This window comes from Amphiura filiformis, unplaced genomic scaffold, assembly GCF_039555335.1.
Source record: "Amphiura filiformis unplaced genomic scaffold, Afil_fr2py scaffold_59, whole genome shotgun sequence".
NCBI lineage: Eukaryota > Metazoa > Echinodermata > Ophiuroidea > Amphilepidida > Amphiuridae > Amphiura > Amphiura filiformis.
In genome coordinates this window covers 140,213-162,789 of record NW_027305523.1, presented here as the reverse complement: position 1 = coordinate 162,789, position 22,577 = coordinate 140,213, and the positions used below count along the sequence as shown (strand labels likewise).

The 22,577-nt window shown below is 36.2% G+C and overlaps 2 protein-coding genes across 2 annotated transcripts in view; one reads left to right on the top strand and one right to left on the bottom strand.

Moving 5' to 3' along the window:
- Positions 1-22,444, bottom strand: part of LOC140144503 (ubiquitin carboxyl-terminal hydrolase 43-like) — a 120,938-nt gene extending 98,494 nt beyond the window's left edge. Inside the window, 1 exon segment of the mRNA XM_072166314.1 lies at positions 21,637-22,444. Coding sequence (XP_072022415.1) covers positions 21,637-22,323 — 687 coding nt within the window. The 5' untranslated portion in view covers positions 22,324-22,444.
- LOC140144502 (uncharacterized) lies at positions 884-10,612 on the top strand. The gene is made up of 5 exons (XM_072166313.1): positions 884-3,545; positions 4,159-4,294; positions 5,305-5,445; positions 6,216-6,418; positions 7,404-10,612. Exons 1-5 carry the CDS (start codon positions 2,253-2,255, stop codon positions 8,496-8,498), a joined length of 2,868 nt encoding a protein of 955 aa, XP_072022414.1. The 5' UTR covers positions 884-2,252; the 3' UTR covers positions 8,499-10,612.
- Positions 22,445-22,577: the final 133 nt, after the last annotated feature.

The window sequence follows — 22,577 nt, the reverse complement described above, 5'->3', positions numbered from 1 at the left end:
TTTGTATTCATTGAATTTGAATACATTTTGACACAAAACATCGTGCAATTTTTTTTTTTTTAGGTCAACCATGAATGATCCTAGCATTTAGGTCTAGGTCCAGAGACACTACAAAACCAAAAAAAAGTAAAAACTTGGTTTTTTTTTAAATTTCGGTACACAATTCCGGGTAATAGGATTCACGCAGGCGGGACTCAATTCCTGGGACTCACTCGCACCCTTAATAATTACCTGATAAGTGAGACCCTTTAATATGAATGATGAAGTGTTATTATTATTTCCCAGAATGTTTAGTAACATTGTCCCAAAATCTTTTTTCCCTTGAACTGTTACCACACAACACAAATTCTAAGGCTGATCATTTGTTTTCCTTTCTTTTTGTTTGATTTTTCTTGCAGATACACTTGTTGACAGCCATTATCATCACAACACAAATAAATGCTCTGTGATTGAAATATTAAGAAATGTAAATTTTACTTTTTCAAAGGTTCATCATGTAAATTATTTAGACATTCCTAGTAGAAAAACACTATTATTTTTTGGCAAGGGAGAGTTCTTGGCTTGTAATTTTAAATTTTAATTGTTGGTCGCAAAACATAGTGGCTTAGAGTGATTTTCCAAATTTCCCGTTTTAAAGGTTTAGATCTAGCTATATAAATTATTCCTTTTTACAGTTTTAGGTTTAATAATTTGAACATTATACTTCAATTTCAAATGGTATCGGGCTCCTGAGAGATAACAGTGGATGAGTATCAACTCCGTTATTAGTAACATATCCTTTGCTCGGAACATATTTTGTCCATCACATACGCCACTATGTGTTCCAACCGACGATATGTATATGAATGTATTTAATAAGAAGAAAGAAGAAAGAAGAAAGAAGAAAGAATACAGAATATAGAATCATGATATGATCTCCTGCACAATGTTTTAGTGGCTGGCAGTGCAAAGCACCTGCTTTTTAATTGGCAAAAAAATAAATGTATTGTTGATAAAGGAGACTACATGTATAGCCCGTTCAGTTGAGAGACTAACACTAGCTGTAGAACTAGAAACATATCAAAATATGCCTCAGTGGCAGTTGAGATTGGATTAAGCAAAACTTCCTTTCTCTTGACCTGGAGGCTGACAATAAAAGTGTTTCCTTGATTGTAGGGAGTAGTGGCTATTTATCCTGGCTTGAGCAATTTGTTTGAGCCTGGTCCCATCAGGACCCAAGTGTGTCTCCACATGGCATGGAGTGACTGTTACAACAAACAAATATATTGCATGAATCAGTAATAACTTGTGTACATGTAGTGTAGTTTTAATATGGTTTCTCCCTTGCTCATATCCCAACATTCAATTGTACTTTGCTAGTTCAGTTCTGTCAATAATTGCACACAGAACTCTGTCCAATAAAATAATTTGGAACAAAGTTCATGCTAATTTTCTGAACTAATTTTCATAATTTGAATAACGCTGATATGTTGCAGTGTAATTTGTAAACAGACCTACCCTTGATCTGTGTGATCACATTACAAGCTATTACACTTTGCTGTTAACTCTGATTTCATCGGAAATTTGAAACCAGGTTTTATTTATGTGTGCCAATTTTGAGAACTTCCAGAAGCACAATTGACTCACTGAGCAATGAGCATGTTAACAGGATTTTGAAGTGTGTAAATAGGATTTTGAACACAACACATTACCTTGTACCTGTACTTGTACTTGTATCACATTGATTGTATTCATGAGGGAAGAATAGGCCTATGGTAGAACAACATTGTGGGCATTTGTAAAAACAGTAGGTTGTAAATTATAATATGAATTGAAGAACTTTGCTTGTGTGAGTCCTCAACACTTGTGTTAATAACTTTACATGTTTATACTACATGTATTAGTTTAAATGAATTGAAAATTTTGTGCTTTAAATTGCAAAAACAAAAACACTTGAATTTTCAACTATACCGGTATTGTGCATTTGATAGGTTTGCATTCAATTGAGTAGATTGCAAAATAGGCCTACTTGTCGGGCTACCCACTCAAGTGTTATTGACGTCTTGCTATACATTGTAGCTATCAATAGGTCCTACAGACCGCCAAGCAATGTTCTTGAATTTCTATTTCATGCCATAGTTAGATCACAGTTTAGATCTAGCATTTTAATTATCTGAGGTAACTTGATCAGTTGATCTGACAATTAATATACATGGTGATGGTATAACCTTTGAAATCATTAGCAGTTAAGTTGTATATTATTTTAAAACAAAATGGGTAGTAGTGCTAGTGTTCACAACAGCAATGAACCAATTACTGACAATATTTGTAGCTTCATAAAGACCAAAGATGGCGATGATGATATTGAGATCAATAAAGAAAATGACATTGGTGATGCAAGGAAAGATAGATATGAAAGAAGCAAAGGTTGTATGAATGCAAAAGGCTGGAATGGAAAGAGAAAGCCATATTATACTGGAAGGCACAGAAAACACAAGAAAAGGAAGGTAGACCAGTTGGTGTTTGTTAAGGATGATGTTGTTGTATATGAAAGTGCAGGAGGCAAAGTATTTAAGGGTGTTGTATTTGGTAAATGTGAAACATGTATACACACAGGTGGATGTTATTTAATTAGGCCTGAATCGGCAAGTAATGATGGACGGTTAGATCATGTCACAGCAACATCAAACCCTAGACTGTTAGAAAGTCTTTTAATAAATGAAGAACTGAAAGCCAATATGACTGTGCTTGTTACTTGGCAAGAACTTGAGGACGGTTTTGTAGAACTGAAACCAGCAAGATTGGTAGATGTCCAGGATGGATTCTGCTGGGTTCACACCAAAGATGGCAATTTGTTTAGAGTAGGGAAAGAGGAGATGTGTAACATTCTGGAGGAATCCCAAAGCATTCACTATACAAACAGGACACGAGTCAATGAAGAAAATGTGAATGTGATTAGACTAGTTCTTCATACAACCCAGACACAACTTAATCAACTGGCTTCGACATACACAAATGTAAAAGCTCAGCTAGAGTATGCCGTACAAAACGAACAAGAGCTAAGCCAAAAGAATGTTGAATTGTCACATTTGTTGAAAGAGTCAATCGAAAAAATTCAAGAACTGGAGAAACAATTATCAAATTCTCTGACCCAAAACCAGGCCAACCACACACTGTACAATCTTGTATCATGTCAAAATGAACTGCTAGATGAAAAAGCAAAACAAATTCTGGATCTTCAAAAGAACATCACTAACTTAAGGGAGGAACACCAGCAACAGCAGCAAGAACTCCACAACCGCATCACAGCCCTTGAAGAAGAGCTAAAGCAAACACAAAATGAAACCAAAGAAACCAATGCTGAGAAGGATGCTCTGGTACACATGTTGAAAGCCCAGCACAAAGCTTCACTCAAACCAGATCCATACCAGTCCAACAACCAAGTGATAGGCTTGAGGAAGGACAAGACACGCTACCAAACCTACATGAAAGTAGAACTACCAATGAAGAGGAGTAGTGTCACAAATATAAAAACCCTGAAAAGACGAGCTGAAAAACTACATGAGGTAAGCTTGTTGTACTTGTGCATTGCCCTTTTTATATAAATGGTTTGTAATTAAAATTTTGCGAGTGGCCATGAGGATTGGGAATGCACCCCCAGTGAATAGCCAAAATACAAATATGACCAATTTTTGTATCAATTTAGCCGGTGTCGTGATATGCATGATCGTCCGGTAACCCGAATTTGTTTGAAAAACGTTCCACAATGTGTTGAATTTGCTATACTGTAAAACCGCTTAATTTCACAGATTTTAAATAAATTTGGCAGATTAACAAATTGAATTGTAAACATGAATTCCTGGATTAGCTAAATTAAATATCCATGAAAATGGTGGTCACTGGGAATTAGCGAAATTAAGTACTAGCTAAATTAAATAGCTTCCACAGTATAATAATCAATTGTCAATTGTTATTTTAAACTGTGGCAGCTACTCGAGACAACACATACCCTAAAGTGTTTGATCTTAAAAGGTGTGTGACCAAATGGAACAGGAGCATTTTGGTAATGTTCTCCCTAGTGATTGTGAAAAACGGAAAGAAAACATGAATTAACACCTAATCAGTGAACAAAAAGCATAGTAATGAAATATTTATGATTTATTTCTTTATTATAAACAGATACTTGAAGTTATTAGCTCTCCAAGTCCCCAACCAGATACCGTCGATATCATAGCAACCTTGGCCGCCTACTTGAAAAACCACCCGGAGGTAGCACTTCCAGCCTGTCAGACTGCAAATATACCACTTGCGCAAGGTTAGTAATTACTTAGATCTTATTTTGGAGGCCAAAAAACACACTGTTCTGATTTTCCAAAAATGCACAAATTCAAAATCGGGGTTTTTTTGCGATAACATCGAAGTGCTGCAATCATTAAAAAAAAATTGGAAAAAATCTAACATTAAAAAAACATGTCTAAAAAAAAAAAAAATTGTTGATTTTTTTTTTTTTTTTAGATTTTTCCCAAATGGTCAAAAAATGCATTTGGAGGCAAAATACACAAATTGCGCCACAAATAATGCAATTGCATACTCTTGGCAGCCCTATGTTTTTTTTTTTAATTCAAAAATTTAAGAAAATTAATTTAAAAACCATGAATTTTTAGATATGCCTTGCAGTTCACATCATTGAAATGGGTTCTCTGTTGAAGAAATACCTGTTTCGGAAAATAGAATTTACTTCAGAGTACAGACATGTTTCATTTCGTTGTAAATGATTCAAAAGATACTCAGGTCTCTGGCAGAATCTACTTTCTTCGTACTTGACATTATATATCAATTAAACCATGCTGGATTTCTTTAGGAAAAGTTTTCTACTGCCTGCAAACAGGCATGTTGCATCTGCTTTAATATGCTTCAAAATACGCAATAAAATACCTCCAGCAGAATCTTGTTTTCTGACATTTTTGGAAATGGGTGCGAATTCTGAAACTTTGATACTATAACAAACATTAAAAATGGTCAAAGTAGACTGTGCCAGAGGTCTGCATGTTAGAGTAGACCGTGCCAGAGACTACTATATATGTCTGTCTTCCAAAAAAGGAGGGGGGGGGAGAAAGCATTTGACAAATCTTGCAACAAAAAACAAGTGTGTGAACAGCGTATACATGTACATGCATGTTTATCACATTGTATCTACGAACATGCTATAATGACACAAAAAGTGGAATTGACATGAAACAACTTATTTTATGTATAATAATATCTTGCATTTAGCACATTGCATGATAATTGAAATGTTTCTCCTTTACATTTTTGTCTATATAGAATTGACACCTCAAGAAGTAGTGGATTTGAAAGTCTTACTGAGACTACCTATGGCAAAGCTGCAAGACCTTAGACGATTCTTGGCCAACCATCACATCAAATTTATGCCATCAGATACTCGCCTTTACAAAGAAAGGAGAAGTAAGTGTTTGTTCTATTATTATATTGCTAACTGCAATTATTAGAAACAAAATTTTCATTCTACTCTTGGTTTAGATTGTACTAGACCGGCCTGGATATGTTGTGTGTGTTTTTATGTGGGAAAGGGATTATGAGACTGATTTGAATATATGAATTTTGTCAGAACAAAATAAGACTTGAAAGGGGAGACTCAAAGCTTTGTACCATTCTATTGGAAAAATTCTATAACAAATACCGTATTGTTTGTAATAAACGCGCCGGGGGCGTTGCATTTTTCCAAAAGGGGACGTTTATTGGAAGTGAATTCTCAGTGAAAAAAGCTTAAAAATCATGTTCAATTTCCGATGGTGCTCCTATTAAAAGGAGGATTCACACTATACATGATGGCGGCGCCCACGGAAAATGATATTTTCGTGGGGAATACAACAAAATTACACCTGTAAGTGCATGGAATTAGTGAAATTCTACCATAATTAGGCAGTGAAATGGATGGGAATTGAGTCATAATAGGTTTTGTCCATTCAATTTAGCGATCGTGACTGACATGACTGATGCAAGTTTTAAGCTTACCTACACGATATGTCATGGAAATGTCCGCATTTTTGTAAATTGGGGGGGTTTATTAGAGGGGGAGCGTTTATTACAAACAATACGGTATTTTTGGAGGGATTTTAACTGGCTAGCCCTTGTCTTCATAATTGTATATCATGGCTGCAAAGCAAAAATGTACTCCCAGACTTGTAATTAACCTCTTGACTTTCATTTCACAGGTCGTGAGTGCTTGTCTTCTGACATTGTGGAGATTGGAATAATGAGCCTCCAAAAGTCTGCTCATTCTGTTGAATCATCTGTTGCATTTGCACGTGTGAAAAACCTGGAAGAATACATCACAAGACATGTTAATCTGCAGTTTTCTTTAGGCAAGACATGGGAGCATGAGAAATTCAACAATGAAATGTGGATGAAAATTGGAGTAAGTATAACATTTAAATACTGCATTTGCTCCACTAACTGCCCAGGGTGCTTAATAAGCACCCTGCTTAACCCTAACACTCATATAGATACCACAAAACACCACGATGGAAACCACACTGTGCATGATATGTGTGAATCCCAGATGATCAATCACCCTAAATGATATACTCAAGGAATCACTGCCCGGGCAGCGAAACATGTGTGATCGTGTGCTCGGCATGCAGTGGGTCCCAGGTTTCAATCCCGGGGTGCCAAGTGACTTCTTCGCTCATCTTTCTCCTTTTTGTTTCTTTAACTTCCGATAGCAAAAAGTGTTGGGGTTAACAAAATCCTTACTGGGCGCTTATTTTGTACATTGTTTAGGCCAACAAGACGTTGCTTGTTCTAAAGTCACTGGATGGGCGCTAGCCTTATAGGGGCATGGGCAGTTAATGGAATGAATACGGTACTTCTTATATGAATATTTAAGCAATTTCACAATTACATAGTAAAGTAAAGACAGCACATGGTAGCCATTTATGTATTTATGTATACAAAAACTTGGTTTTTGTAGAAAGCTCCCTATTAATTATGAGACTGAAAGCGTTTTTAACATTTTGATTCATTTTAGTCCTAACTACATGAACAAAATGCATGAGGCAGCAGTCATTTCTAATGTTAACCATGCATAACAAAATAGCTGCCTTATGCATATGGTATGGCCATTAACCAACAATTTCAACATCATGGAGGCCCCCCTAAACGACTTCGGAATAATTCTAATTTTGGTATGGGGTAATATTTTGAGATGCATCCTAGCCTTAGCCACAGTGGGCTATTTGTTGTCGGAAGTTATTGTGGTCACCTTCATGAATAATAGGTGAACCAGATCTATTTAGACAAGATTTGTACCAACATCCATTTTCTTCACTACAAGCTATAAAGATATATTGAAGCTTTCTGGAATTTCATGTTTCCTTTTTTTTTTTTTTTAACTTTTACAGGGTGACAAAGGTGGAACATCTACCAAACTTGCGTACCAATTGGTAAATGAAGTAAATGCAAACTCACGTGACGGGACAAATATACTTGCTATGTTTGATGCTGTAGATACTGGAAATAACATGAAAAAGGTCTACGACATATATCAAGATCAACTTATAGACTTACAAAATAAGACAGAAATTTTAGTGAATGGGCAACCGAAATTCCTCAGAACATTCTACTATGGAGACTATGAAGCTCTATGCAAAAGTCTTGGACATATGGGGCCATCATCATCCTTCCCATGCCTATGGTGTAATGTTACTTTGCATGAGCTACGCACCACAAATGGAATAGCCCATTGTCCAAAAACCAAGAACAAAGATCAGGCATGGGTGGACAATATCAACTGGCCAGCAAGGCGGACGGTGGCCCAATATGTCCAAGACTTGGCAGACTTCGAAGAGCATACAAGAAAAGGTGGTCGTAAAGTCACAGGGGCATCTTTCCATAGCATCCATGGCAGGCCACTTCTTCCCCTAGTCACCGATGTTGACCATGTCATCCCACCTTCATTGCACATTCTTCTGGGTCTAGTTGTGCGATATTTCAAGCTTCTAGAGCTTGAATGTCGTAACCTAGACCATGGAAATTTACAACAGAGGGATCTTGAACAATTTGACAAGTGGCAGGAGGCTTCAGAAGAAGCAAAAATTGCTGAAGTTAAAAAAGTTGAAGCGGAACAGTCCCTCCAACAAGAAGAGGAGCTCTTGAAAGGGATGGAAAAGGCTAAGAGAGGAAAGTCACGAACAGCCATGTGCAGTGAAGCGTGTAATATGCCATTATGTGCGCTAACAGCAATCAAGCCAGACTCTGTAAATGCTGCCAGTGTACAGTGGATTCAGTGCATGGAGTGTGGGATAGATGATGACAGTGGGTGGTTCCACGCCTACTGTGTAGGTGTTGCTGAAGAATCAGCTGGGCATCAAGACATGGATCAGTTTGTCTGCCCAGTTTGCAAAGGTGATGTGTCTAATCCTGCAGATACTGTAAAAATGCAGCAAGATCGAGTGATTGCCAGCAAAACAGTGGTGAAGAATAAGCTTGAAGCTTGAATAAGGCAAAGAAAGACCTTGATAAGGTCTATGAGGAGGTGTGTGCACTCCGGGGTTCATTCGAGAAGGAACTGAACAGAGTTCTTGAAGATGAGATGCACGTGAAGCGCCAAGCTTATCACAGCCAGTGTTTTGTTGGTAATCACTGTAAAGCGATCCTTGATCAAAAGGATACTATGTTAGATGTGTTGCCCGAGGGTCAAGTAAAGATTCGTTTCAGGGGATTATTTGGCAGGTTGAAGGGGATCGTGGATTTATTTGTGGGAAGGTTTTTGAGTGATGCTGAGGTGTCTGAGGTGTGTACACGATGCTGGGAACTGGGACATTGGTTCCCTAAGAATTTTCCAGATGAGACAATACCGCCTAAATTGCATTTCTTAATATGCCACATCCCAGAGTGCGCTGTGAGGTGGCTTAACTATAGGCCTTCTTTCTGAGCATGGCTTAGAAAGCATTCATGCAGATATCAATGCAATTGAGAGAGTTTATGGCACTGTACGTGATTCACAGCAGCGAATGAAGTTGGTGCTTGGCAATCATCAACAGAAGGCCACAGCTAATAAGTCAAAACTGAAAGCAAACAACCAAAATATCCGTCGATGTTTGCAAGTTGATTCTCAGAACAGACGATGCAAAGGGCGCTATAAATTAACAAATGTAAAAAATTTGCGCGAGTGTGGCGATTGTGATCACAAAATTTCATTCTGAAATGTCCTTATTCAGTTTGCCAATTTTTGCACTTATGTCTGCATGGAGTTGTGTGCATAATTTGATCATAGAGAGTAGGTATTTCATTTCTTGAAAATATGGAGATGTTGCCTGAGGGTCACACAAGCGTTACTCAAAAATCTTGCATGCAACATCAATGCAGTGCAAGGTTAATATAATTTCACCTATTTACACAGAGAAGTTGACTTTAATTGCGACATCAAATTCAGATTAATTGCGACTAGAGGATTAGCATAAATTTGTTGATAGGGTGTTTAGTGTTTACATGCGTACACAGCAGTAAACTTCAACACAAATAGTGAATTTGACTTTTATGCCATCACTTGCTCATGTTTTGAATGACCATTATGAAATTGGGTTTGAAATGGACAAAAGTTGCTCCAGGTCATCATTAGATATTGACTTCTGAATTAAAGTTCAAAAATGCAGCGATGATGTTTATACGCAAGAATAAAAAATTGAAGTCAACTTCAGACTCGTGTAAAGCGGAGTCACAGCTTGAAATTGAAATATGTGACATAATCAAGAAGAATGATAATTTTCAATTCATATTTTTGTTAATTATTCATTCACACTTATGAAATTGATTGTATGGTCCAAATTAAAAATTTATGGTTACAAAGTTTATATGAGTGATTCTCAGAAACTAGAAGAATATAACTCAAAATCAGTACCTGACCATTCCATTTGATCATGTATTTTCTTTACATATAATATTCTGGTGCTTTTTAAAAATCTCAGTGACAAATGTAAATAAATCTGTGCAATACCCTTTATTTAAATGATCCTTCCATTTAATCAATGTTATACATACGTATCAGTGCAGGGAGTTTAATTCAAGGTGCAATTTTGTGCATGGTGTTCAGTCAGTCTGCATGTGTAGTGCTACACACGAAGTAACGGGATAATCCTCTCATTAACATGTCAACAAGGTTGGGTTCATAGTTAATACCTTTTGTAACTTTCAAATCTTCTTGGGGTCCGTAAGTAAAATATATTGTAATGACAATTTGTTTTGATTTAATTGGCGCATTTGATCCCCTATGGTGTTGCCTTAGTGCCCTGTATTTCTGCTGTATTCAAGCCATTGAAATTAAATCAAATACTGGAACTTACATTTTTTTGCAACTTGCTACGTTGCGTCTGAAACCATCAGACTTCATAAGGCAACTGACCCGCTGGGCTGGTCATGTGACACTTTGAGACTTTCGTAATTCAAAACCTTGTGATTTTAACGACTGGATGACTGAGAATATTCACTATTTTGTAGGCCTACATAATTATTATACCTGCTCATTGTGCATGTATACTATAGTGGGAATTGCAATTGAATAAACACAGCTAAATTATAACCGCTGTATTTGATCCAACTTCAATCATATATCGCATATCAATGAAAGATTTTTTTTTATTGAAGGATGTAACATAAGAAACTGCAAAAAATATTTTGTAGGTTTACGATCTAATCCTAGATTGTATAGGTCCATTGATAAGAAAACTACTTTCATGATTTGAAAATTTGAAAAATAAATTAAGCAAATTGAGTAATTTAACACACAGTATTGTACTCCATGTAATACTAGTTATTGTCTGTATTTTTATCCTATTTTTACTATATTTTGTGTACATATTTGTGTCATCTTATATACATGTAGTTGTAGTTTAAAACTTCTGGCAGCTGCACGCTGCTCTTGTGTGCAAAAGTGCACTTTAAAAATGTATTTAGGAGTTGATTTGATTTATCAATATCTAAACCCATGTAAGAAATAATACTCCTTTCTTGATTATAGGCCAAAAAATTGGTACGTCGCAAAGCTTGCAAAGATTCAGTAAAATATCCAATGGGGAATCCAATGCATTTACTCACCCCTCCCAACTCAAACTCAGAGAAAATAAATTTGAGAACAGTTGAGTAGCTCAGAACATTCTTAATACGGTTCACTAATTTAAAGTGCTAATAACTCAATTCTGCCAACAAAAGGTTTTTAAGCATACTTTTACAAACATATTTGGAAAAAAAATTAAATTGGCCAATTTCTCCAAGACAAATGCTCACTGTAAAACGAATGCAGGCGCCAACTTATAAGACGTACTATTATTTTTTGGCCATCAGCATGTTAAGTTCCATGCAGTAATTATGTAAAATATTAGACAATGTACCTGTACTGTGTGCATTCTTTTAAGTGTTCTTGCAATTTAAATCATCTTGATGCCAAAGTCAGTGTACCGAGATGCACTTTGCACTTTAGTTGTTTTTGCAAAGTCCTGGATTTTTATTTGTTTTCAGACCATTAGACAACAAATAAACAGGCAGAGATTCGGTTGGTCGGGCCTGTTTTTGTTTTGTTTTGCAAATGATCTTAAAAATTGCCCAAATCTGTAAATATTTTAATTTATAAAAAATCTTGAACATTCCTCAATTTGGGTCGGCATTCATTTGTACAGAAAAACAAATTAACCCAATTTCCTATAATCTGGGTAGGTCAGGTCCGTAGAATATTTATTTATTTATTTATTCATTTATTCATTTCCTTTGGGAATTGTTTTGCCAAAATTAGTGTGCTTTTCAGGTTTTTCCATCAGTTCCATATTTTTTAGAGGAACTGAGTAGCAAAACTAGCATCTCTGTTAAATGACACAAACTGTGCAATTTACCACTCAATCTGGTCCACCAACTATGCAAATTTTAAAAGCAGTACTTTTTAATATATGTTTATGATATGTTGTAATAATATAAGTGTATTTTAATTTCCATGTGTTTGTATTATTTTTTATAGTGCTTGGGTAAACTAATAAAATTGGTGCTTATTATAATTTTCAATCCGTCCACCAACTATGCACATTTTAAAAGCAGTACTTTTTAATATATGTTTATGATATGTTGTAATAATATAAGTGTATTTTAATTTCCATGTGTTTGTATTATTTTTTATAGTGCGGGTAAACTAATAAAATTGGTGCTTATTATAATTTTCTATTTCTCATGTTGAATGTATCACTAATAAAATTGTTACTTTGATACTCAAATTATTTGAAGTTTGATAGTGTTCTTTTTTCAGTCCTTTTTATTAAGTATTCAATAAAATATTATTTTATCAAGATGATTAGCAAGATGAATCCAAAAATGTACCATTTGAAAAAAACATGCAACTAAAACATTAATGGATGATTTAAGAGAAGGGAAACATTTAAATTAAATAATTATAATTCATGATCCAGCAGATCTTGATCTCCATGTGATTTTGTTCCACTCAGAGATTTTATCATAAAAGTATAGAAGTAAATTGCAAACAGATAGTGGTAAATATTGATTATTCATGCTTTGCACAAGACTTGAGTTGCCTCCTTTGTCAATGCTCCATGTACCATGTCAATTATTGATTCTTGGTGTATGTAAACAGAAAGTTCCCTGACCCTGTTTGACCCTGTGTATAGTGAAGACTGGCAACTCAAATTATTGATTAAAACTTTACCACTGTTTACACTTGATCAACTTTTTATTTATTGCTTTTGATTGGTTACTTCAACTGTCAATTATATGGTAGCTGAAGTGGTTTTGGAAAGAAAGTGATAGATGGCGCCCTTAATAATTTCCTGGTTCTAAGGGTTGTGCGCTGAACATGGTCGGACCAGGCAGTATACATGTTGCCTGCACAGGTACCATTGTAACTCTTCAGAATTTGGCAGACTAAGCCCTAAATTATTCATGGTGATTTTATTAAAGATCAAGGGCCATTTTATGGTAACATGTGCTAAAATTCAACAGAAAATAGAGAAACAAATCTGGACCATACAGATTCATGTAGAAAAAAAACAGTAGAATGTTCATGTATTTATTCTCATTTTAAGAAGCAGGTCACATGTACCGGTACCCATGTACAATAATCAACACAATATGTAGATGAAGTCAGCATAACAAATAAAGTGGGTCTTTGCCGAAGTATAAACCTCAATCTACTTGCCGATATCTGTACTTCAATGTTCATATGTAGAAGAACATCATTAAAAATAAAGTTGGTCCAATAAGCCCAATTCCCATTGAAATTACTTCCGGTTTTTGAGAGCACTTTTGGGACACTTTGTACTCTGACGTATCGGGGAAATTGCTGTAATTGTTATTAATTTATTTATTATTGTCATTACGTTATCATTAAAAATATTGAAAATAATAATATGTACATTTAATAATGTTTTTTTGGGGTTTGTTTTCATTCTTGTAAAACATTTTCGATTATATTTTGTACCCACAAAAACCAATTTTCCTGAATTTTCCCAATAGGTCAGAGGGCAAAGTGTCCCAAAACTGCAAAAAATGTCCCACAATGCATTGTAAACTTTCAATGCCGATTGGGCTTGTTGCCACAGTATAAATCTCAATCTACTTGCCAAAATCTTTATCATGTGATGAATATAGAATAATTGTAAATTTGTAGGGGACTAAGAGCTCTGAAATTGCCCTAAATTGGTTGGAGGTTATCATGGTTATTGCACCAGGCAAAAACCCATAAAAAACACTGCTTGGATAATTATTTTGACAGTGATTCCAAAGTCAGCAAGACAGTCTCCAATGCTGACTTCAACATCAATAAGTACTTGCAAACAACACGAACAATGCTTTCAGGCATGGCAAAATCTGAAGTCTTAGAAAGTGTCACTTGAATGTGGACCAAGGTAACATTCAAATCTTCAATCTTTTGAAAATTATGGTACCGTACCTACAACTTTGTACAAGTACAGAAAAAAGAACTTTGTTTTGCTTTTCGTTTTTACATGTTTTACGGAAGATAGAAATTGAATGGTATTTTGAACATTCAACAACCTGATCTGCAGCTGCGTATGGATAAAGAAGTGTCCGTACACTTTTGGGTTTAGGCATTAATAACAATAGGGTAAAAATGATCCCCAAAATGGGTTAATTAGGCCTTTATTTTGAACAAGTTCACTATTCTGCGGGGTCACATCCTATGTGCAACACCTTGCGTCGCGCGACGCTATGGTGTTGACCTCCGCTATACCAAAAGGTGGCAACAAAAAATTTGAGTGTATCCCCCCGTCCCAAATTCCTGGATCCGCCACTGTGTTAGTTTGACCAACTTCCAGTTTTGTTATTATGTGGACTGGGGTCTGGGAGGGAGGGGACCAGCTATGAAACAAAACTACTTAAAATACTTTTATTTTACACAACCAATAAATGCCTGATTTTGTCTTAGTTAGATCGCTTAGATTATTACTAGCACACAATAAATAATAAATGCTTAACTTCCAAAAATTCCAAAATCTGAATTTGGATGAATGGTGGAATATTCTGGTCTTTTTTCCAAAGCACTTGCAATCAGCATGCACTTCAAATTACAATCCTGATACTTTGATCTCTCTATATCAAGCATTAATCAAACCTGGAAAATGAGTAGTCTTGGTTTTACATTGAAAATATGTAGATCAACTGCAGATTGTACCATTGCAATTCAGCGATGACATGCACTGACAAAAGTGAATCTCTATGGTAATGAGCTACAATGTACATGATGTATAATACAAGCCTCAAAATTTAAGTAAAGTCTGCACAAAAAGAAACTCAGCTGTTATAAATACGCCTATAGCTTCAGAACTAATCATTGTTTTCACAATATTTCAATATAAAAAGGAGGAGGATTTATTTACGCGCAATTTGATACCCCATTTGTTCAATTTGGTTCCATATTAAGAACACAGCAGCGTTTTGAAAGACAAATACCCGAATTTAAAAGTTGCAGCTATTGAAGTCAGCGCGATTTGAAGTCAGCGCGAAGATAATGGCGGGTTTTACGTGCCACGTGCTTGTGTAATAACCATTGATGGCTGTAAACTGCAACTTTTAAATGTGGGTATTTTTCTTTAAAAGCTCTGCTGTGTTGTCAATATTGAACGGCATTGGACAAATGGGGTATCAAAATGCGTGTAAATAAATCATCCTTCTCACTATGTTGAAATATTGTGAAAACAATTCATAGTTCTGAATCTATAGGTGTATTTATAACAGCTGAGTTTCTTTTTGTGCAGACTTTAGATCTGGACCATGAGCCACACATTTGGAAAAAGCAGCTCCTGGTCCTGTGATTATCTAGTGAACCAGGGACCATTTTTCAAAATAAACTCTCAGTTTTTATGAGGAAAAGTAGTTAATGGTCTCATACTTATAACATAATTTGGTAAATGCAGGCAAAACAAAATTTTAACAAACTCTAATTTAATTGGATGGATGCCGCAATTACATAAAAACATGCTAATAACAAACAAACAAATTTGCAACTTAGGGTAAATTCAACAAAGGCTACAACAACAACAAATTTAAAAAACCTTTTGCAATCAATAACAATGTAATTTTAGCATGAGGCTAATTATCATTAATGGGGAGATGGTCCCTTTGTTCCATACACCTGTTTTGTAGCATTTAATGAGGGTAATCTGAACAGACTAGTCTATGAAATCACTCATGCATGTATTTAAAAGCACACAAAAGCAACAGGCATAGTAGCAGCTGTCCAATGGGCATTCATGGAGGAATACAATCAGGGTTGCTGTAGACTTTTCGTTATTTGATGCAATAACTTCAAACATAACAAACGCTTAAATGAAGTTACTTTTAAAACAAGTAAAATAAATAATAACATTTCCACCAGACATTAGGCATGTAAAAAGATAAAAATTAAATTGAAATAGACTGAATAATGACCAAAACAGCTTACGCTATTGGCCAAGTGTTTCTAAAATAAATAAAAAAATAACTCGATTTTAATGCAATTATTGCACTGTTCAGTGGCGGCGCCAGGAAATTTTTTCGGGGTCATTAGGGGGGAAAAGTGAATTTCAGGGGAAATCAACAAATTTTATCGCAAAAAGTGGAATTTTTCGTAATTTTAGGTTTTTTCTGGGGGGGCAACAGGGGGTCAAGAGTTCTGACTGGGGGCAGTTGCCCCCCGATGCCCCCCCCCCCTGTGGCGCTGCCACTGGCACTGTTTACGGTAGTCCTGTGACCCCTCCAGAAAAAGCCGAGTGTTAGGTTTTTCAAATTTATTTGTCAGATAGGAAGTTAATGAGTATTGAGTATTAAAACTAACGATTTTTGATACAGGCTACTTACTTCACTATTGAGAAGGTAGAGTATTTCTTTTGTGGTAACATTTTGTGAATTTACATAGAACCCCTCAAAAGATTACCGTTTTGTTGTCATGGTATTGGTAATCTTATCTTTTAATTTTGTAAATAAATTTAGGGGTTCTATGTGAATTTTTGGTGCAAACTGGAAAGTAGAAAATCCAATGCCTTATCAAAAACACCTACTTCTGTCAGCTTCAAAATGGAGTTCAGATGCAGTTCGTAATACATTTTCCGGTAAACACAAATATGTGTATTACGCAATAATAATATTAACAATTTAACAACAATATAGGTCTATAATACACATTGATGTTAAAAGCAAATAAAATTCCAAAATATGGTACATTTTCTGCCTTTTCTTGTCATGATATTGTTAATTCTATAACCGATATACACGTTGGAGATACAATGTATGTTTAAAATTCAAGGTGACTACCAATAAGTTCTAAGGTGGCCAAACGAGTTACATTGTAGCACGTTGGAAGTATACTGTAGCCTCGATACCGGCTAGTTGCGGCGGCGTGGGTTCGAGGCCCACCTCTGCCTACATTTTATTTCCCCCTTTTTTTTAAAATTTTATTATTTGGGAAATTATGGGGCTGTGCAAATTTATGTATGGCATAGGGAGGTGTTAATATCGATAAGTTTACTTTTCCACATGACCCTTCAGCCCAACCTAGCCCAGTCAAAACTTTTGTATACAATTGATCTAATAATATTTGCAATAAAAAAATCAAGATGACCACACATGCTTTATGCGCACTGTCTGGGTAAGGTAGTTAAAAGTAAATTCAATGCTTTTTAAATGTTCTGCACTACGGTACTGAAACTTAAAAAATTTAAAAATAAACTGGAGAGCAGGGTGTTTAGTTTAAATCCCACAGAGCAGCATGGTCCAGTGGTTAAGGTCTTTGACTCTGATGAGAGAGGTCCCCGGTTTAATCCCTGATGGAGACAAAATTCATTTTCATGTTCAATTATCTGATATGAATTGTAGACAAAGATCTCACATCCAGTTTGTTTGTTTGTTTGTTTATTTCTTCTTTATACTGGGTCCATATTCAGGGGAAAATTTAAGTATTCCCCTGTTCTTCCATATGGCCAGGCCTCCAGAAAATTTTCTGCTGTCTGGGAACTTAATGACAAATGCTGAAAATTTTCTGTGAAATCACTGAAATAGGCCTATGTGCTCGTAACGGACATCACGAGCGCGAAATCCTAACGGCCGGGGTCCAGGGCCCGCTTAAGGGCCCTGGAAGGTCTCAGGGTTTAGATGCTCTCTTGTGCAATCTGAGCCTTATTTTGGAACAGTTTTCTATAAAAATTTACATCCTTTTTCACAAAAAAACACAACTTAAAATTTCAAAGTATTACTGTCAAAACTCAAAACAATTTTTTATTAATTTTTAACATTTTTTTAGAAGTATTTTGCAACTTTGAAGAACCACTGGACCTATTCTGAAGGGTTAGGATTATTCACATATAATTTGAAAAAAAAATGAAAAAAATTACGAAAATTACAGTTTGTTATCTTAATATGCAAACCATTAACTTGTGTTTACCTCTTCATCTATCACATATTATAAATGCATGGAAAACCAATGCATCTATAATATGTGATAGATGAAGAAATAAACATTAGTTAATGGTTTGCATATACAGGATAACAAACTGTAATTTTTTCGTAATTTTTTTCTGATTTTTTTTTCTTTTTTTTAAATTAACTGTGAATGATCCTGAAGTTTCATAATAGGTCCAGTGGTTCTCAAGGTCGCCGAAAACTTTGGGAAAAAAATTAAAAAAAAAAAAAGATTTTTTTTTTTTTTTTTTGCAATTTTTTTTCTGTGACCTCTGTGACCTTTCTGGGAACGCCGTTCCCGCGTTCCCGCGGTTTTTGGAGGCTTGCATATGGCCCAGTTCCAAAAAGGGTAACACCTGACTGATTTTACACCCCACCATGGCCCCTGGGCCTGGACATCATAGGAGAGCAATCTTTCAACACTGATGCAAAAAAAGCAGGTTAGCAGTGTATCACTAAATATTCATCGCTCATCAGTCACTAGATACCATAAGCTTCGTCCCGCCCTCACCCGACTTTTGGAGATTTTCAAATATTTTTGTTACTTTTCTTATTTTTGGATTATTGCAGTAGCCTTCTGTAGTTGATGCTCCTTGGAATGAACTACAGCTCTTTCACAGTCCAGTACTGTGTTACTATGCTGTGAACCATGATGTCTTCAACCTGGAATTCCTCATAGAAACTGTTAACAATGGCCCAAGTGGGGTTGATGTGGTGGTGCTGAATTGTAAACCAGAAGCCAAATCTGTCTCTTGGTGCTTGTATTTCTTCACTTGGTTGAAGCTTAATGAGTCTATCAGCCAACCATTGTTTCTCATCCTCAGGTATCTTGCTGCTAAAGAGGAAAGTGGTACCTACCATTTCAGGTAAAAGTACCAGAGGTATCGCTTTTAAGGCTTTGGCAGCGCTGCTGAAGACATTGTGGTTCACAGCATAGTAACGTAGTAGACTGTGAAAGAACTCTGCAGATTATTCCAAGGAGCATCAACTGCAGTACTGCAAGTAATCCACCAAGAGGCAAGGGCTATAGATTAGTGTTGCGAAAGTCACAAAGTCTTGCAACTTTGATAACGGCTGCTTCTTGGTGATCGTTCCTGCAGAAAGTTGCTTTGTGGATTCTTCTAGGAGACAGATCTTTATTGAATACAAGACTTTTGCCATCCATCTAGACTTCTGCAGTACCCCAGGTTATTTGAACTTAATTACAGCTCAAAATTTCCCAGACGTTGAAATCTGCAGCATTCCCAGCTTCTATGAATGATAGGCATTGGGTACCGGTACTACCAGGTATGTTAGAAATGAATGATTCTATTATTAGCATTAGGAATACCTTATTTATGTTTTTTTTTTCAGAAACAAATATCATTCAAACCTGTAGCATTGTCAAGAAACCAACATATTTATTAGAGTTGGGCGACTATCACTTTTTTCCTAGTCGACTAGTCGGCAGCAAATAGTCACGACTACGACTATAATAGTCGCGACTATCTGTGGTTAAAATTGGACTGAAAAATTGGGTGAAAGATTGGTGGCAATTTAGTATTTATAATGCATGATTACAGGACCCGTGATTGCCGGCATCGCATCACAGTTTGCTACACAAACCAGCACTGTTGCGATACAAATTGCTACACTGTATCGCACGTTTGCGATGCAAATATTTGACTGTAAAATGCTGTAATATAGGCCTAACTTTTCTGTTCAATTAAATTCCTTTGCCACTTTCCAGCAACAGCACAAGAAACTTCATATAATTTCTCAAACCTTCAATATTCCAATAGCGATCTTCGTTCGTTTCCATGTTTTGCTGTGCATGAAAATATGTAAACATGCCGTGCATATTTTCCATGGTATGCTCATGAACGTGTTGCATCGTGCATGTACGATTAACTTTCACCTCCGACCTACGTCACCTGACCTCATCTAGACTACTGCATTTGTCGCTACAGGGGTGGCATTGCAACATTACGACTGTTTGTCAGCTAATTTGTTTATTTTCCTGTTACTTTCTAAATATTCTGTTACCACAATAAGCATAGCTTTTTGAAATTATGTGAAAAGTACTTCTAATCTAATAATATTTTCCTAAATTTTCACTTTTGGAAAACACTTCTCGGAAGTTCTCGCTGTTTCTTTCCAAAGTTAAAATAATCTCATACCTTCAGTAGTTGGTACAAACACCCAACCTGGGTCTGTACATGCACGCTATGACGCTGCAACACCTGTTATCGCTGCATAAATTATAATCATAATGAGATGTTCAACAGTTCTAAGTAATTTGAGTTTTTTGACGGCTTTTATCTTGTGGGAAAGTAGTTCGACAACAAGTCAATAACACCAATTTAATGATGATTTATGGACTTTATGATTACTTGTTGGTTGGTAAGACAATGACTAACATTTTTTCACATTTTTCGCAGTTTATATGTTAGTATTTGGTTGGTTTTGGTGCGAATAATTGGCACTTTTAAAGTAATTTTTTAACACAAAAATATACTTGCATTAGTCGACTTTTGGTTTTCAATAGTCGTAGTCGCGACTATCAGTAATAGTCGCGACTAACGACTATTGGCGACTTAGTCGCCCAACTCTACAACATATATCAAGGAACTAGGAGGATTTATAAACAACATACAGTCATTATTGGAAATAGCACATATGGCAGCTATTCCTTTGTAAGTTGTTAAGTGAGGATTCTAAAGTTTATGCATGATTAATTGATTATTGTTTTTATTTTGGAACTTTTTATCCATTATGAATTATGATCACTCAGTATCACTGTAGGCAATAAAACAAATGGCAACTATTTTATCCTGTGGCAACAAAGGTGTCTCTAAAGAGCTGCCATATATAAGAAGGCAATTTCAATACCTTGCAACTTCAACGCCACCGAGGCCACCCTAGACCACCTCCAATTTTCTTCAAATTTTATACAGGGTGTTTTCTAATGTGGATATTGCAAGTAAATGTGAGTGCGTACACCCATAAGGTAAGGTAAATGGTGGGACTGGAGGTCACTTTTGATCGACATCTTGGAACTGATGTGGAAGTAGTTTATGAGACGCAAATTGTTCAGCTTTTTAAAACATTGGTACTGTACGGTGTTCTTCATTATTAATTTATTTTGAGGTACCATCAAGGGTGAAAATAAGAGAGCTTGAACCAGGGGCCTCTTCTGCAAAAAAAGTGGCCCCTGGTTCACCAAGATTTGAAGAAACCAAGGGCCACTTCCATTTACCAAGGGGCCAATAAAATTAAAGATATGCTGGATAGGTTAAATAAGCACTTAGTAGTTTTGAATTTGATACTTTTTGGTTTACTATCCAGGGGGCCAGTTTTGTGAGAAAAGTGTCCCCTGGTCAACTACAAATGAGATGGAACCAGGGGCCATTGCAGAGTTTCTGGGGGCCAAATGATTTTTATTTAAAAAAATTGGTTGTCCACTGGACAATAAAGCCATGGTGAACTGGTTGTCCGATAAACTTTAAATAGCAACCGGACACTTACTATTTCGAACACTGAAAGACACATCACAACAATGCACAAATTTAAAAACCCTGGCCTGGCTAGAATAGTGGTTACAAAGTTTACAAACTTATGCCAGCACAGCCACACACCCATCTAGACATTAGGCCTAGTAGTAATCTAGGCATTACATTATTTTACAGGACTCATTAATAAAACCTTGCTTACCTTGACTTGCTTGTACTTCTTCTTTGAAGCACAGTTGAGATCTTCGTGTACTTTGTCCAACAACCACAGCAGAAACTCTTGTGCATCATGCTGGTCATTCCCACGATACTGACTGCCATATTTAGCAACAACTTTCTTAAATTCTGTTGTATGTGATGGTGAATACCTGCACTCCCAGATCGCTTTCATTAAGCAAGCTAACTGCTCCGTTACTTCTCCTTTGGTACCAAACTTTTTATTGTTCTTTTTGCCTCTGTGTAAATCTTGCTTGTACTGTTCAAGAACAAAGTATTCGGCTAACATATCAGTGTTGCTCAAGCATTGAATAATGGCATTCATGAAACAAGTGTTGCCATGATTACGTAACCCAGATATGCCTGGTACACGGCAGTTGAGCCGCAATGGACTCAAAGGTGGTGATGAAGTTCTATACACGTGACCTTCAGCCTCATCGTTAGCGTACACACTACTACCGCTGTCATCTGTATAACTACTACGAGAATCATCCATGCTCCGAATCTGACGCATCATTTTCTGAACCAGATGACCAAATGCACGGAAAGATGGTTTCCGAGATTTCTTCTTTTGATGATGGTGATGCGGACTTGCAGAGTTAGTTAGAACACTGCCAAAACTGGACACACTAGGTTGCGAATGCATGGAGGAATCAAAAGCAGGTTTTAACATTGGACTCTCAGTTCCCAATTGCTCACTACTGATGGACTCTGTGTATGCTCTTTGAGGTGTTCCGTTAATGCTTCTTGATGCCAGGCTTCCGCTGGATGACGTTATTGGTCGGATGGCTCGTAATCTGTCACCAGTAAAATGCTCGCTTATGCTTCGTGTAACACCGTTGGCAACATGCCGTGGTAAGCTTAATGTTCTGTTTTGCCAAAACTGTTCTTCATCAAATAGGCCTGTAATTTCTGTACTTAGCTTAG